Source organism: Acanthochromis polyacanthus, chromosome 3 (genome assembly GCF_021347895.1).
Source record: "Acanthochromis polyacanthus isolate Apoly-LR-REF ecotype Palm Island chromosome 3, KAUST_Apoly_ChrSc, whole genome shotgun sequence".
Lineage (NCBI taxonomy): Eukaryota > Metazoa > Chordata > Actinopteri > Pomacentridae > Acanthochromis > Acanthochromis polyacanthus.
This window is the reverse complement of record NC_067115.1, coordinates 32,990,214-33,005,711: the sequence shown is the minus strand read 5'-3', so window position 1 is coordinate 33,005,711 and position 15,498 is coordinate 32,990,214. Positions and strand designations below refer to the sequence as shown.

Here is a 15,498-nt window from a genome sequence, read left to right as displayed (position 1 = left end):
ATTTTGGGGTTTCAGACAAAAACAAGCAACCTTCAGATCTGAAAATGATATTTTTATGCTTGTATTTATTTAAAAACTATTAAAAATAATCATACACTGGTCTGTACTGTTAACAGTCATGTCTGCAATTAGAAAATGCCTTCGAAAAGACGATGGCACTGACGCGGGAGTCTCCCATTAATGAATAAAGGAGCAGCACTGGAGTTCTGAGGGTTCTCTTTGTCTTCAGCTCTCCGGTGGTGTCCAGGAGTACAGTGCATTATGAAGTCAATTCTGAAAATATTAAAGTGTGTTTTGCCTGAATTAGAAGCAGCCGTGTAGCTGACTCATTCAGAGGATACCTCGCGCTGACATTTCTGGCTCCGGAGAGCAGAAAAGAAATCTCATTAAATCTGTGACAAATCTCAGGACTAATATTCGTAGAGGTAACATTAATCACTCCCCCTTTTTTCATATCAAGAGCAAACACGAGGAGAGAGAAAAGCTCGGCCAACTGCACCGACAGATTTAATGTTGTTCACTTATCCATTTAAGATTCACATCATTCTTTAATGTAATTCCACCCAGGAACAAAATAGCAAATTAAAAAATACATTTTCAAAGTGCTGTTGCGTCTCCAAGGAAAATCCGTTATTAGAGCAACACGTGTGGTGGTTCAAAAACACACACAGGTGACCATTAAAACCCCATTTCAACACTTTTCTTTTTGGGCTACAAATAGTGTGCGATTACAAGGAAGGTGTGTGAGACTGGCAGTGAAAATGTCTCATCACAGTTCATACGCCATTACAGTATTCAACGCCTTAATATTTATGTCAGTTTCACCGTTTAATGACTTGTTCGTAAAAATGAAGGATATCGTTCAAGCTATTCTTCAAGTGTAGCCATATGACCTTTACATTCCTCCTTTACTAATCTCAGTAAAACAGTTCATGAAGGTCCGTAGTGTTCCTGTCTGAGAAGAAAGTCCCACCGTCTGCTTCAGCATTTCATATCTCACAGCACAAATGAAATGCTTCATTCTACCAAATGTGAATGTGTCTCCAAGCCGTGGATGAAAAGAGACGACCGTCAGCAATCTCCTTCTCTTGTGATTTGGATTAAAGCGTTCAGAAACTGAAGTCTCTGCAGTTGGGTGCCTTGTATCTCAGTTTTTTTTAAATCTTAAACTATGTTTAAGAAGAGCAAGGCCCCTTTTATTTTGTGCAAACAACAGAGTCAAGGTCACGTGTGCTTGCTTTGTCCTGCTTTACTTGGCACTGAATGGTCAGACCAGCCGAGAGGCATCCACTCTTCCCGGAGAAAGTGCAGTACAACTATGAGGATGAGGAGGAGAAGGCTTTGAGAAGCAGGTCAGCAGCCAGGCCTGGAGAGATGACTCCTCTGGTGACCCGTTCCTCGAGGCGGGGCAGAGCCTCTCCGACACTGGGGTGATTCTGGAAATGGCAGAGGACGCTCTCCTGGATCAAACTCCACATCCAAACCTTCTGCTGGGCCCTCCGCCGGCCCTGCAGTTCACCGCTGGCCAACATGGCGTCCCGGTATGACTCCATCTTGGCCCAGACTTCTGGGATGCCCTCGCTGGTGTGTGAGGAGGCGCGTACCACCTAAGATGGAGCAGGGGGGTGCACGTGTGAATTTAAAGCATCTTTTTTTTTTTTAACAGTGAGGGAAATTCATTGATGTGAAAGGTTGAGCAGAATACTTCAATACTTCATTCAGTATTGAAAGTTTATGTGTCTCATGTTTAAGATTCTGTAGGGAAAAAGATATCCTTCTTTAATCTGCTTTATCAAACTCATGGATAGTATCTCCAAGAAAACAAGAGGAGTGGCCAGAAGTATCAAGAATCTAACATTTAAAATTATCATGAGACTCAAAAAGTTGTGACAACCTATAGGTTCAATGCATGTCACCCTCTCTGTACCATCTAATAAATGAATGCATTTTTTTTTTTTAAAATAAGGTTAAATTATACTCAGATATTCCCTCTTTTCTAGTTTGATTTATTTATAACAGTACACTAGCGATCAAAAGTTTGGGTTCACTCGGGCAATTCTCTGTTTTCCATGGAAATTCACACTTTTATTCATGTGCTAACATAACTGTACAACGGTTTTCTAATCATCAATTAGCCTTTCAACAGCATTAGCTAACACAATGTAGCATTAGAACACAGTGATGGTTGCTGGAAATGTTCCTCTGTACCCCTATGGAGATATTCCATTAAAAAAAATCAGCCGTTTCCAGCTAGAATAATCATTTACCACATTAACAATGTCTAGACTGTATTTCTGATTAATTTAATGCTATCTTCATTGAAAAGAAAAACTGCTTTCCTTTCCAAAATGAAGACATTTCTAAGTGACCCTAAACTTTTGAATGGTCATGTACATAGATTCAGCTATATTGTAGAGATTGTTTGAACATTTGTAGTGTTCATTATTTTATTCCTTTTTGAAGCTTTAATGTTTTTTTTGGAGTACAGGTGCAACAAAAGTGAACACTGGCACATTTATATTGATGTTCTAAAATGCCTGTGTTGATTAATTTGCACTGACTCCTTTAAAAAGAGCAAATAAGAAACCACGACTGTTATTTTCATTGTTTACGCAGACAGAATACTGAATGCTCTTGTTGTAAGATGAAATACTTTACTGTAGATTTTTTTTTAAACAAAAACGAGAATCTTTTGACGAAGAGAATTCAATTTTGTGTCTAATGTAAAAGAACATTTTTGCATGTAGTCAACTGCTGGGAGTTGCTGCTTTTTCTAAGTTTAAAGTTTTTGCTGTTTTTAGCAAATCCTGCAAGAAGCTGTCGAGTCAAAAAACAGCAGGTGCTTGTTTCCAAAAAAACACCTTGTTCACACGAGCAGCTGGGGATAAATGTCACTTATTATGTGATTAGTGCTTCAACAAGTGACTGCATGTCTCGCTCCAGAGCTCGCTACGGATTCAAGAACACATGATGAAATTCAGGGAAACATTCAGTTTTAACAGAGACACAGAAGTGAAACTGCTTCAGGTTTACGGAAACACAAAGAAACAGAGGCATTCACTCAGACATGCATTCAAGACCCATGAAATCACCTATAAAGAAGCTGTTTCCACCACTTCATTAAACATTAGTGTGTAGAGATGAGACGGGCGGTTTGGAGACGAGAAAAGACGACAGCGTTGATGGAAAATTAAGCTCACAGATCCTCAATTGGGAGATAATTTGACAAATCAAGTTAAACATGGCAGCCTGTTAAATATTGGAGGCCTGTGATCAAAAGCCAATTAAAAATCAGATAATTACATCATTAAGTTTGTAATTTCACAAGGACTTGATTTTAGTCTGATGCAAAAACAGGAAATCAAACGTGGAGTGGCACACATATTGTCTTGCTTACTCCTCCTAGTGTCTTTTCAGGCAGAAAAGCCTAAAAAAAACCCTGCAGAAATACAATCAATACTAGTTGTGTTTCTGCAGGTTTTCAGATTCTCTGTGAATTTTTCCATCCGCACCAACGGAGGTGAGAGGAGTTTGGTTTTTTTGTGCTGAAAGATTTGATTTAAAGTTGTCTCTGTGCCTCCTTAGATTTGATTAAAAACTAGAATCTTTCAGCAAATTAGGAATATTGTAAACAAACAAATCCCCAGTGGTTGGCAGGAAAAAGTTTTTGCACTTAAAAGAAGAATTCAGGACTAGCCTAGCCACACTAGACCCATGCTCTGAAGACACAAGGGTGTAGGCACGCTCGACAGGGAGGGAGGTGGGCTAAAAGGTTGTCTATCAAATCCCTCTGCAGCAATTGGGTAGGTATACAACCAATCAGTGCAACGAATAGGCTGACGTAGTTCCTAGAGTGCCGGCAGATTGTGGCTAAGTCCCATTAGCTTCCCAACCAGCGGAGCCAACTGGTATATTAAGGATTTGCCATATCCCGTCGGCATAAGTCCAAATACGTCTTTCTTCTCAATGAAACACTTCAGTGCCGTCCTTTGTTTATCTTTCAAGTTGAATTTTAGCTTCAAATCTTTAAGGGCTGTGGCCAAAGCCGAGTCGAAAGATAACTGTTTATTGTGCGCTGGTTGTTTCTGTCAGAATCGTCACGCCTCTGTCGTCACTTCGTTACGTCCGCCTTCTGACTCTACACTTCATGGTGATTCGTCGGCCAGTTTTAGGAGAATCCAGCCTCGAGCCTTATGGAGGGTAACTAGACCCACCCTGGCAGAGAATTAAATTCGTTGTCGTGGGTTGTCTAGCGCGGCTAGGCTAATTTAGGACTGCACTTCTATAATAAGAAGCTCCGGAAACACTAGATCACACGAGGTCAATGCAACGATATAGCTTTGTTTTAAAGACGCGTGCTTTGTAAATATCCTTCTAACTCTATTCACTGCTACTTTATAAAATAATAAAAACTGCAGTTTCCAAATGAGAACTGAAATTAGGAATAATTTAAACAAGGAAAATACAAAGGCTATTCATGCTACAAAAAAGCAACAAAGAACATCTGAATTAATATTAAAACACGACCACCAAAAATATTAAATCAATAAGAACAAGTGGAGAAAAAGAACCTGAAAATAAAAGAGAAGAAGCTCACAGGCTGTCATACTATACTGACCTGAAACTCTACTTTAACATGTAAAATTGTCCCTTTTACATCATTAGCAGAGAAACGCTCCCGTTACTGACGATGAACTTGATTGTAGGCGATTGGGAGGCGACGCTTTTAATTTTCTGGGAATCCTCATTCTTGGTGAGATTAATCCCTCTAATCAAGAGACAGAAAATTAATCAACAGCTATTATGCTAATCAACTACTTATTTAAGTATCTTTTTTTAAGTGAGAATCTCAGCATTTTTCTGGTGCTCAGATGTAAGGTTTTGCTCTTCTTGTGTGTTCATTTCATTGAAATTAAACTGTTTTGGTTTATGAATGGGTCATTTACAGACGTCCTGCTGCGCTACTAGAATGCATGATTGGTTCTCTCCTACAGTTTGGTGGCATTTCATAGCCCAAAGCAGGGGTGTCAAACATGCGGTCTGTGGGCCAAAACCGGCCCGCCAGAGGGTCCAATCTGGCCCCAGGACGACTTTGTAAAATGTAGAAATTACAGAGAAGACACCAAGTGCAAATTGTAAATTCATAAAACTATAAATTTACAGTGATTTCTAGACCATGACAAGTTGTTTTAATCATAAAGTAAAATAAGAGATTGTTCACTTTTGTCATTTTGTGTCTCATTTTAGAATATTTTGTTTTGTTTTTGTCGTTTGTCTCATGTTTTTGTTGCTTTGTTTTTCCTTTTTGTCTCGTTTGTTTTTTGTTAGTTTGTGTTTTGTTTTATTTGATGTTTTGCAGCGTTTTTGTCGTTTTGTGTTTGTTTTGTCTCTCTTGTGTTTTTAGTCTACTTTTTTGTTGTTTTGTTTCTCACTCTTATCATCTTTGGTCTCGTTTGTGTCATTTGTATATTTTTTGTATCGTTTTTGTCATTTGTCCATTTTTATCTCTTTTTTGTTTTGTTCAGAGTCGTTTGCCTTGTTTTTTTGTCATTTAGCGTCTCATTTTTGCAGTATTTTGTCTTGTCTGTCTGACTTTTGTCATTTCAATCATAAAGTAAAACACTGTATTGTTTAGTTCCAGATACCTGTGACTAAATGTTTTGTTCCCTTGTGGAAACACTGTAATCTGTAAGCTCACAGAGGACCCCTCTCACCCCCTTCATCACTCCTTACAGTTACTGTCATCAGGTAGACGTTACAAAGTCCCACTGGCCCGCAAAACCGTCTACAAAAAATCCTTTATTCCCACTGCAATAACCACCCTGAACAAAATAAAATAAGACACTGAGCACTATATCTTTATTTATTTTTGTTTTTTATAGGCTGCTGCTTCTTTTTAACATTTCTTTTAGACATCTACTTTGCGAACTTGTGTTTTTATGTGTGTTTTTTTTTTATTGTGGAGCCTGTCAAAGAAGAATTTCTGTCACTGTTTGGGACAGACAAAGTCTATCTATCTATCTATCCTGTAATGTGTAAATGATCAGACATAATGTTGCTGATACTGAGCTTATTTTTCTAAAGAAAATTCCTGTTTGCTCATAATGTTTTGTAAAAAGATAATACTTTAAATGTGAACATTTTCAGAATGTACTTTTCTGCACCAAAACAAAGGGAAAACTTGGAGATGCTGTTATTTATCGGGTATTATGGTGGGATTTTACCAGTCCACTTGAGAACAAATTGGCCTGAATGTGGCCCCAGAACCGAAATGAGTTTGACACCGCTGGCCTAAAAGATTAACTGATTGGAAAAATAAGTGTTAGTAAGCAGTTAAACATTAGCTCCCACATTTTAAACACATCAAATTGTTTTTGTGTAAATCAAAGCAGGCAGTAAAAGGCAGCAGAACGTAGATGAGAGTCTAAAGAACCAGACTGGAGCAGCACGGGCCAAACAGACAGACACAAATGCGTGCAGGCAAGCCAAGGTAAGGATAAATAAAGACACAGGGGCTATAAGAGAAGCCCATCAGCTTTTATGTGAATGTGCAGGCTTCTAATCAGCGAAATGCATGACACAGCAGCGGAGTATTCGGCGCGGCGGGAGTTGGGGGGGGAGCGGGGGTGTTTCCTGGCAGCTCGCCCGGTGGGCAGATGCTGCGCTGGGCTGGGAAAACAAAGGGACAAGGCCAGGCAGGCGAATGGGTGAGGTGGGACATGCGGGGTGGGGTGAGACACTGCAGCAGTTGAAGCCGTGACGCTGTGACGACATCATCTCCATCCCCCTTCCGTCTCCTCTCCCTGACCTCTCAGCTGGACGCCTTGTCGGGTCCATAAAGCAGCGATGCTTCTGCTGCGGCTGCTCGGCAGGGCAAACGCCTTTTCAATTACTCGTTTCTTTTTTATCATTTTGTTTTCGGCTCCCTAACACACACCTTGGGGTTCCAGGACTTGGATTTTTTCCGGAGCAGCTTGAGTGCGCTGGTGTACTCGGCCTGGATCCTCCTGGCCGGCACCACCAGGTCTCCGTCCGACTTTGTCACCACCACCAAGTCGGCCCTCTCGATGATGCCCCTCTTGATACCCTGGATAGAGATTTGGGCATTAGAGAGGAGGGTCATTAAACGCTCAAAACGCTGCAAATAAATCTGATGTCTAGACACCTAATCTCCTGAGGGATCTGTTTGCAGAGTGATGGATGGATGTACGGAGCTGTGGTCGGCTGTTTTCCAGGCTGCTAGTTTACTTTAACAATCTTAAATCGTTACTTTTTTCCCCATTAATCACCGATGTCACCTTAAGTCTGGTTAGCTTTTCAAACCAGGCGTTCTAAAAGCTGTTTTCCACCTGTTGAAATGTAGTTTCATGACAAGTTTTTGGATCAAACCTGGGATCGTAGTCTCTAGTGCTTGTTTTTTCCATATCTTAGAGTTATTTTTCTGTTTTTACCTCATAAAGCCCATCTAACAAAACGCACCTCTCTGAAACCGTCTTGTAGAACATTTCGCTAATATTGCTGGTAACACTTGAATCTGAATCAATTATAAAGTGGATTTATTTAAATTATATTTATATGTCAGTGGCTTTTCTTTTGTTTCTATGGTAATATGTTTCCAGAGCAGAAGCAATTAGGATAATTAAAACAAATGCCACCTCTGCTACCTATTGTCCCGCCATAATCACCATAATATTAATCATAATGAGGTGGACTAATGAAGTCATAAATTTTACTAATTAATAAACTGATTAGCATATACTTTTTGTCAGCGTGTTTATGTTTACAAAAAATGAGGCGGTTTTCCTTTAAAATGTGAAGTCATTAATGTATTTATGAAGCAGTTTAATTCGAGAACAGATCAATTTAAATTATTCATATAATTATACTATTTATTTCAGTTAATCATTGATATTATGGTGAAGAAGCTGAAATTATAAACACTTTTTTAGCATATGAAGCATTTCTATTTAACATATTTAAACATTTTCTAGAAACGTGGATGTGCCAGAGACAGTAAACTTTTTGTTGTGAATCTGATGTTTTTATATTCACAAGATCAATGCCAAGACAAAGTGCAACTACTGGACATTTTCCAGGAAAGCGCTAAACTTACATAGAATGATCTAGAAACGATGTCATCCTAAACTGTCAGACTAGTTTTAGGTGAGATTTATTCACCCAGAAACAAAAAACAAACTACTTTGTTTCAGTTCCTAACGAATGAAACGAGATCTGACGATGACAGGTTTGTTGCTGCTGATGTTTTACACTGACCTGGAGTTCGTCGCCCCCTGCTGGTGGAATCAGCAGCACAAACATGTCAACCATGTCTGCTACTGCAAACTCCGACTGTCCAACACCTGGGGAAAAAACGGAATATTTTAAATACCCCTGATAATCGACAATAAGCGTGATTCTGCCTTGTAGATAAGCAGAATCACAATAACGCAATAATTTTGGCTATTTTTAATGTAATAAACCCAATAATGTAATCTATTTTTTGAGCCATTGAAGTAATAACATATTGCCAATAAGGTAATCAGTTACTAAGTTGATGGTCTAGCATTAAAAAAATCTTTTGAAAATGTAGTAAATGTAAATCAGATCAATAATTAGTTAATAATTAAAATGTAATTTTTTTCGCTCATATATAAGAGACTCTAGAACGAGACAGAAGATGACTGTTCCATTAGTATGATGAAGCTCTACAAGGCTGACGGAAGAAAAAGTGTCTACGTTTACACATTAAATAGTTTGGTGAAAACAGCTGAAGGATGGAAATCTGGATTCTTCTCATAATGTACAAAGTTAAGGACATTTACTGGAAGAAGTAATGTCATTTTTATGTTGTTTTCCCCTTACTTCAATAATACCCTTCAGTTTTTTGGAGTTAAGTGCCATTATAGTGCCAGTTCAGTTATTTAAATACAGTTTTTAGTGAGGACTGAATCGCTTTTCCTTGAGAAATGTGAAAAAAAAGACTGAGAACTACACAGGATATATACTTGATGAATGAATATGACGACTGTGCCGTCCACTGGACCTATTCTTGATGAGCAAACTGCTCAAAAACTGCAAAAAAAAAATCTTTTACTTCCAAGAAATGCAGTCAGATTTATGCACTATTACACTTTCAGCTGCAGTTATTACATTTTCAGAGCATATTTTAATGCCAGGCCATTCACATAATAACTTATTACAGTATTGGCTGTTGTTACATTACTGGTTGGAACACGCCTCTCGCAGAATAATCTGACATTATAAATCAACAGCCACACAAAAATCCACAACATAAAATTGAACGCCGTCTCCTACAATCGCACAGCAAAGGTTAGAAAGAAAGTATAAGAAGAAAAGGTCTCATCCAGAACTTGTCTAGTAGTTCAAAGAGGCCTTTGAATAATCATGAGCGTTCACAAACTTCCTCACAGAGAATAAATTTTATCCTTGAGATGCAAAGCAGGTGCCCGATGAATAGAGCTGGCTATCATATTTCACACTGACCAAATTGTGTTTGTATCACTGAGTATTAAAAACTTAGTGCTGAAAATTAAAACAAATTTTTGCCAAGACTGTTCATCTTTAGATTTTTTTTATACTACGATCAAAACGGGAAAACTTCTTGTAAGGCCAAGTTGGAACTGCACGTAATACTAAAGAACTGATGTGATTTAGGGTATTTTTGTTAAACAGACAATGGACCGCATGACGCCGACAACGCTATTAAAACACTTTGCATCATTATGCATGAACAAAAAAGACAATGTTCCGCTGATTTGACTTTCTGCTTCACTGTTTTTGACAGAAACAATTAACTTGTATGACAAATTTTACACAAGAAATAACAAAAAAAATAGTCAAAGAAAAAAATTTGTATTATTATATTTTAAAAACTATGTGTTCTGACAGTAAAAATTAGCCATCAGGGTAAATTCAAAACGTCAAAAACATCTTACTTTCAGGACAGACATGCAATATTGCAGCAGTGGATGAAAACGTACTGTGACGTTCACCTGGAAGTTGCAGATTCTTACCTACTGTCTCTATGAGGACGATGTCATATCCCGCCCCCTCACAGAGAACAATCGCCTCATTGGTCGTTCTGGTGACACCACCAAGTGTTCCTGAGGTGGGCGATGGCCTGATAAAAGCGTTCATGTCTCTGGAGAGCTCAGTCATACGAGTCTTATCGCCCATCAGAGATCCTGCGACGAGAGGGATGAGTCAGTGTGAGGCACGACTTTCACATTATTCACTGGTGAACACTGCTGCTTGTAACTGTACAATTTCAGCCTCTTAAATACATTAAAAAATAAACAGCATAGATGTACTGACAATGGGAAAAACTACCATCCTACATGTTACAAAACAATTCCACAGATAAGTTCAGAGTGTATTAAAAAGCGCACAAATACAGCTGTTCATCTTTTCAGTATTTACAGCAGATGAGCTGTGTGTCAGACGTTTTACCTCCTGTAGTGCAGGAGGATGGATCAACAGCCAGAACAGCCAGTTTATGTCCTCGTCCTGTCAACATCTTTCCTACCACCTCGATGAAGGAGGACTTCCCTGCCCCGGGAGGACCAGACAGACCTGAGGAATCAACACCAAATCAGCGAAAAATGGCACCAAGAGCTAAATTCTCAGGTTCGAATGCAGAACTACCGAAGCAGAAAAAGCAAAATTAAAACAAAAATACTGTTAGCAATATCATCGTGAGAAGGAAATATGCCGTTCTTCAATAAAAAAAAGCTGAAGCTACAAGTCCAGGTACATAAATCATGTAAAGGAATACATTCGGTGCTACCAACAAGCAGCATTTCAGCGTGAAATATCAAATCACAAAGTTTAAACACATCACTTTTGCAGGCAATTCAGAACATCTGGTAGCATTTTTTATTATTGCAAAGTGTTATGAATTTGTTTCAGCAACAAAAATGATCATACCTATTGTAGATGCAATGTAGCATTATATTATAAAGGAGAATCCCTTGTTTGTGTGATGAGGAACATGGTTTTTTTTGGTGAAACTGTGAGATGGGAATCTACACCGGGGAACACTTCATTCACAACCAGCAGCTTCTCAAACGTTCCCACTCCTGTTTATGTAGAGGCGCCCTGTGTCTTATTTATGTTTTTAAAAGAATTTAATTATTTTTTCTATGTTGTGCTCAATACTCCAGTAATTAGTGAAGTGATGTTCAACAAAACGGCCACAAACTGACAAAGTGTGAGCCTGGAGGTATGTACACTGTGTGTTTACTGTACTCGTTGTGGACAGAGGACATTGACGGTACACAACACTGGGGTAAGATGGAGGTCAACAGCTGCTTTTCCCCTACAGGAATTTTCACTGAGAGCAAGAACCTTTAGAGGACCTTGGTTCCTCTGTCTGTGTTTGTACCAGAGAAATAAAGGCGCTAAGTGACAGTGTTTGGGAAAGTTACGTTCTGAGAACAGACTCACAGCACTGAGCGGTGCCAGTTGATTATTCAGGCTCGTGTTTTCTCCAGAGTGTCATTACCACCACTTTTAAAAGTCCTCAGCAACAACAAGATCATTTTGCTTTTGTTCACTGACAAACAGACCAAAAACAAAGTCCAGACTTTGGAACGTTTTTTTCTGTAAAGACACCCACTGGAATTTTGAGACTGTGTTCCAGGATGAGAGGGTCTATCTTTCCATTTAAGTCGTTATATTTTCCTGCTCTTTGCGAGGCTTTAAACTGCTCTGGATATGTGGACAATAAAGGGCTGAAGAAACCTTTACTTTTTTGGAAAGTTCCTGGCACTACATCTGGGGACTACTGATGCTAAGACCAGAGGAACCTTTTGCCATAATTGTAATAACTGTTAGAGTAAATTCCCTCCCCTTCTTTTTAGTGTCTGCACTGCAGGAACTGAAGATTGTAATTCTTAGAACGTAGTCCATCCATCCTCTATACACCGCTTTATTCTCATTAGGGTTGCGGGGGGTGCTGGAGCCTATCCCAGCTGACTAGGGTGAAGGCAGGGGACACCCTGGACAGGTCACCAGTCTGTCGCAGGACTACATATACAGAAAAACAATCACACACACATTCACACCTACGGGCAATTCAGAGTAGTCAATTAACCTCAGCATATTTCTGGACTGTGGGAGGAAGCCGGAGTACCCGGAGAAAACCCACGCATGCACAGGGAGAACATGCAAACTCCATGCAGAAAGATCCCAGGCCCAGGGCAGGATCTGAACCGGGGATCTTCTTGCTGCAAGGCAAAAGTGCTAACCACTACACACTGTGCAGCCCCTTAGAACGTAGTATTAAAGGGTATTTTTTTAAAGGCCCTCTTTTAAGTTGGGTATTCTTCAAGCACAAGAGGAGTGCTGCAAGCGCACAATGCACATAACATGACATTGCTATACCTACTGCTGGCTGGCTATTATATCTCTTCAGCAGTCCTATTGGTGGCGTAAAGGCAAACAAAAAAAGCTTGCTAAAGTTTTGTCCTCAGGGGAGCTCTTCAGTGGGCAGATATCAATCAGTCAATCAAAGTACATTTCTATAGCCCTTGACATAGTTATAATCAGAGAGTGCCCCAGCTGGTCGGTCCAAAAGCACTGAAAGTAGCTAATAAAAGCCTGAGAGCAGCTTTTAGCCCTGGGGTAACTACTAGGTTAATCCGGCCGTGGAGTTGTAGATACGACTAGCGACTAAGGGCTACCTATAACCTGCTAAGAAACCAGCTGTGACTTAAGAATGATATAATTCTTGTACCTGTCTCCTTTGATATTAATCATAAAAATGGTGATAAAAGTAAATACACTCAAAATGTGAGCATTTGTAGTGTAAATATAAAACCTGACTGTGTTACTCAACTATCAATCTAAGCGCCTGGTCTAAATGAAAAGCTGTTATGAAGACTGCATTTACATAATGCTATTATCCCACTTTCTCTTTCATTCACACACACACACACACACAAAATACGCTGTGAGCTCCCATCTAAGGGGCTATTCTTGTCATTTGGAGGTGGTCCGGCTAAAGTGTTTGAAACAGAGGAGCCCGAGCTGCCAACCATAAGATAAAAACATGGCCGACTGTAGCTGCCAATCAGGTGCCTCATTTCTATCTCCACTTGTAAATCATTACTGGAGAAAGACAAACATCCACATATGAAGGGCACCTTAATATTCCTAACCACACACCTACTCTGAAGGCCACTGGCTTCCCTCCATTGCGGCTCTCTTGCTGCCTCCTGTACGCCAGCACCCTCTGCAGCAGCACCTGGGCCAGCTCCTTCTTCCTGGGGTGCTGAGTCTCCACCAGAGTGATGGACTCGGCCAGAGACGCCCGTTGTCCTCCGATCAGTCCATCGTACAGTTTGTCCAGCAGTCTCTGCTCAGGGCCGCTCAGCTCCTGGATGTGATGGCTGACGGCGGTGCTCACAGTCCTCCTGAGCTGGCAGCTGTGGCTAGAGAGGGAACCGATGGAGACCCTTGGTTGGTGAAGGCAGCATGTCCTGGTAGCTCGGTGGGCGCTGAATGAAGAGGGAAGCGCAGAGATGTGGCGGAGGAGAGAGAGGCCAAACCGTCCCATTGTAGGGGAAATATGGGGCATCTAAGAGGAGGAACATGATTTTATATTGATCAGCATTAGCGTAATCTATAGTTTCCATTCAGTTGTTTGGGGTTTGCAATAAAACCAGCAGAAACATGTCTTGCTAGCTGTGTTAGCTAATCTTAAATGCAAATTGAAACGTTGAAATTACAATTAGCTGTCTAAAGCTTATTTTGTTCTCGAAAAACATAATTTATACAGATAAGCATTCTATTCTATCCACTCAGTTCTCTGGGGTTTGCAGTAAAACCTGCAGAAACGTGTCTTGCTAGCTGTGTCAGCTAATCCTAAATGCAAATAGAAACGTTGGAATTACAATTAGCTGTTTTAAAGCTTATTTTGCTCTCGGAAAACATGATTTATGCAGATTAGCTTTAGCTTAATCTATAGTTTCCATTTCAGTTGTTTGGGTTTGCAGTAAAACCAGCAGAAACATGCATTGCTACGTAGAAATTACAACAGACTGCAGTTTGAACGCTTATTTTGCTCTCATTGCGCTGTCTAACGTTATCTCGTAACTCACTCTGAGTTTAAATACAGTTGTCAAAGACGCTGTTAACAGTTTAAACTGAATGTTTACAAAGTCTGAGACTCACTCTGACCTCTTCGCTGCTACACGGACGAGTTACAGGTTGCACAGGACCGTTCTTCATTCATTTTCTTCCGGCTTCCGGTGACGTAAGACGCCGCCCACACGAAGAGTTCCGTTAATTCGTTTGTAAAATAATAATATATTTAAGTTAAATAAATAAAAATATCAACCAAATATAAAGCGTAAAAATAATGACATGAGTCTGTCAAGTAAAACATTCAATGAATATTTAACGGAGAATCGAAAAATGTCAGTAGACGGTTTTCATCAGCAGGCGGCAGCACAGGTTCACTTTCAAATTTGAATCCATCACCTGAAAATTACCCAAGTAGACGACATGCAACCACATGTTGTGATTCCCAGATTAATTGTTGCATGTTTATTGGTCTTGCAGAAAATGCATTTCTTTATTTACTCTGTAACCAGAACCATTTCTCCTGACAACACATGCTGCATTCATCTTCCTTTTTGAATTCCTTTATTGTAAAGATGTGTTCATCTTTCTCATCTCAGCAATAAAACATTATATCATCAACCAGTAGTAAAGACAGGACTGGTGAGATTGGTCCAAAAGGTGTAGTTATAGAGATCAAAATTAATCTCTTAAATATTAAGTACAGCAGTGGGAATGAGACAGTCAATACCAGCAATAAATAAAACCATAAAATACAAGAGGAGTGACAGAAAATACATAAAAGCTGCAACAATAAAAATGGATCTTATCATTAAAAATGTCAACTATGTCTGGCACTGCAAACTCTGAATGTGACTGAATACTTTCAACGTCAATGCTGATCAATGACAAGTACAATGCTACCTCTTGTAGATAAATCAGACCAATATAAATCGATTAATCCTCCAATCTAAAACTAAATCCTCAATATTAACTCCCACTGTTTTGAACAATATCTCCTAAAGTTACATTTGAAGTTCACTTGCTTTGACAGGAACATTTATGAAATTAAAAATAAAAGTAATTAAGATGGAAACAAAGTCTTATTTTGTGGTTCAAAGAGGCCTTGGAATAGTCTTGAACTTTCTCAAACTTTGGATTCCTCAGAGAGAATAACTTTTATTCTTGTGATTCAAAGCAAGGGCCTGATGACTCCCACACTGACTAAACCGTATCACTGAGTATTAAAAACCTACTGAGACTGTTACCCTTCAACCATTTCTCCTGACAGCACACTGCAACACATGCTGGGTTTTTCTTGCTTTTTCTGAATTCCTGATGTTTCTACTCACCATCTCACTGGACAATAAATCCTCCGTTAGTTCTAAAGAGAGGACTGTCGAGGGAGATTGG

General features: G+C 39.6%; 1 protein-coding gene across 3 annotated transcripts; it reads right to left on the bottom strand.

Annotated features, from left to right (window-relative positions):
• Positions 1-474: 474 nt before the first annotated feature.
• On the bottom strand, positions 475-14,276 carry mmaa (metabolism of cobalamin associated A). 3 transcript variants are annotated; one of them, XM_022194397.2, is made up of 7 exons: positions 14,203-14,276; positions 13,189-13,600; positions 10,471-10,593; positions 10,035-10,205; positions 8,275-8,360; positions 6,938-7,087; positions 475-1,607 (listed from the first exon to the last, which is right to left on the bottom strand). In XM_022194397.2, the coding sequence occupies exons 1-7, from the start codon at positions 14,251-14,253 to the stop codon at positions 1,317-1,319; spliced, it is 1,284 nt and encodes a 427-aa protein (XP_022050089.2). In that variant the 5' UTR covers positions 14,254-14,276; the 3' UTR covers positions 475-1,316. The 3 variants fall into 3 exon arrangements, with proteins under 3 accessions (XP_022050089.2, XP_022050088.2, XP_022050090.2); XM_022194396.2 differs by having other exon boundaries at positions 14,197-14,273; XM_022194398.2 differs by lacking the exon at positions 14,203-14,276 and adding an exon at positions 14,124-14,200.
• Positions 14,277-15,498: the final 1,222 nt, after the last annotated feature.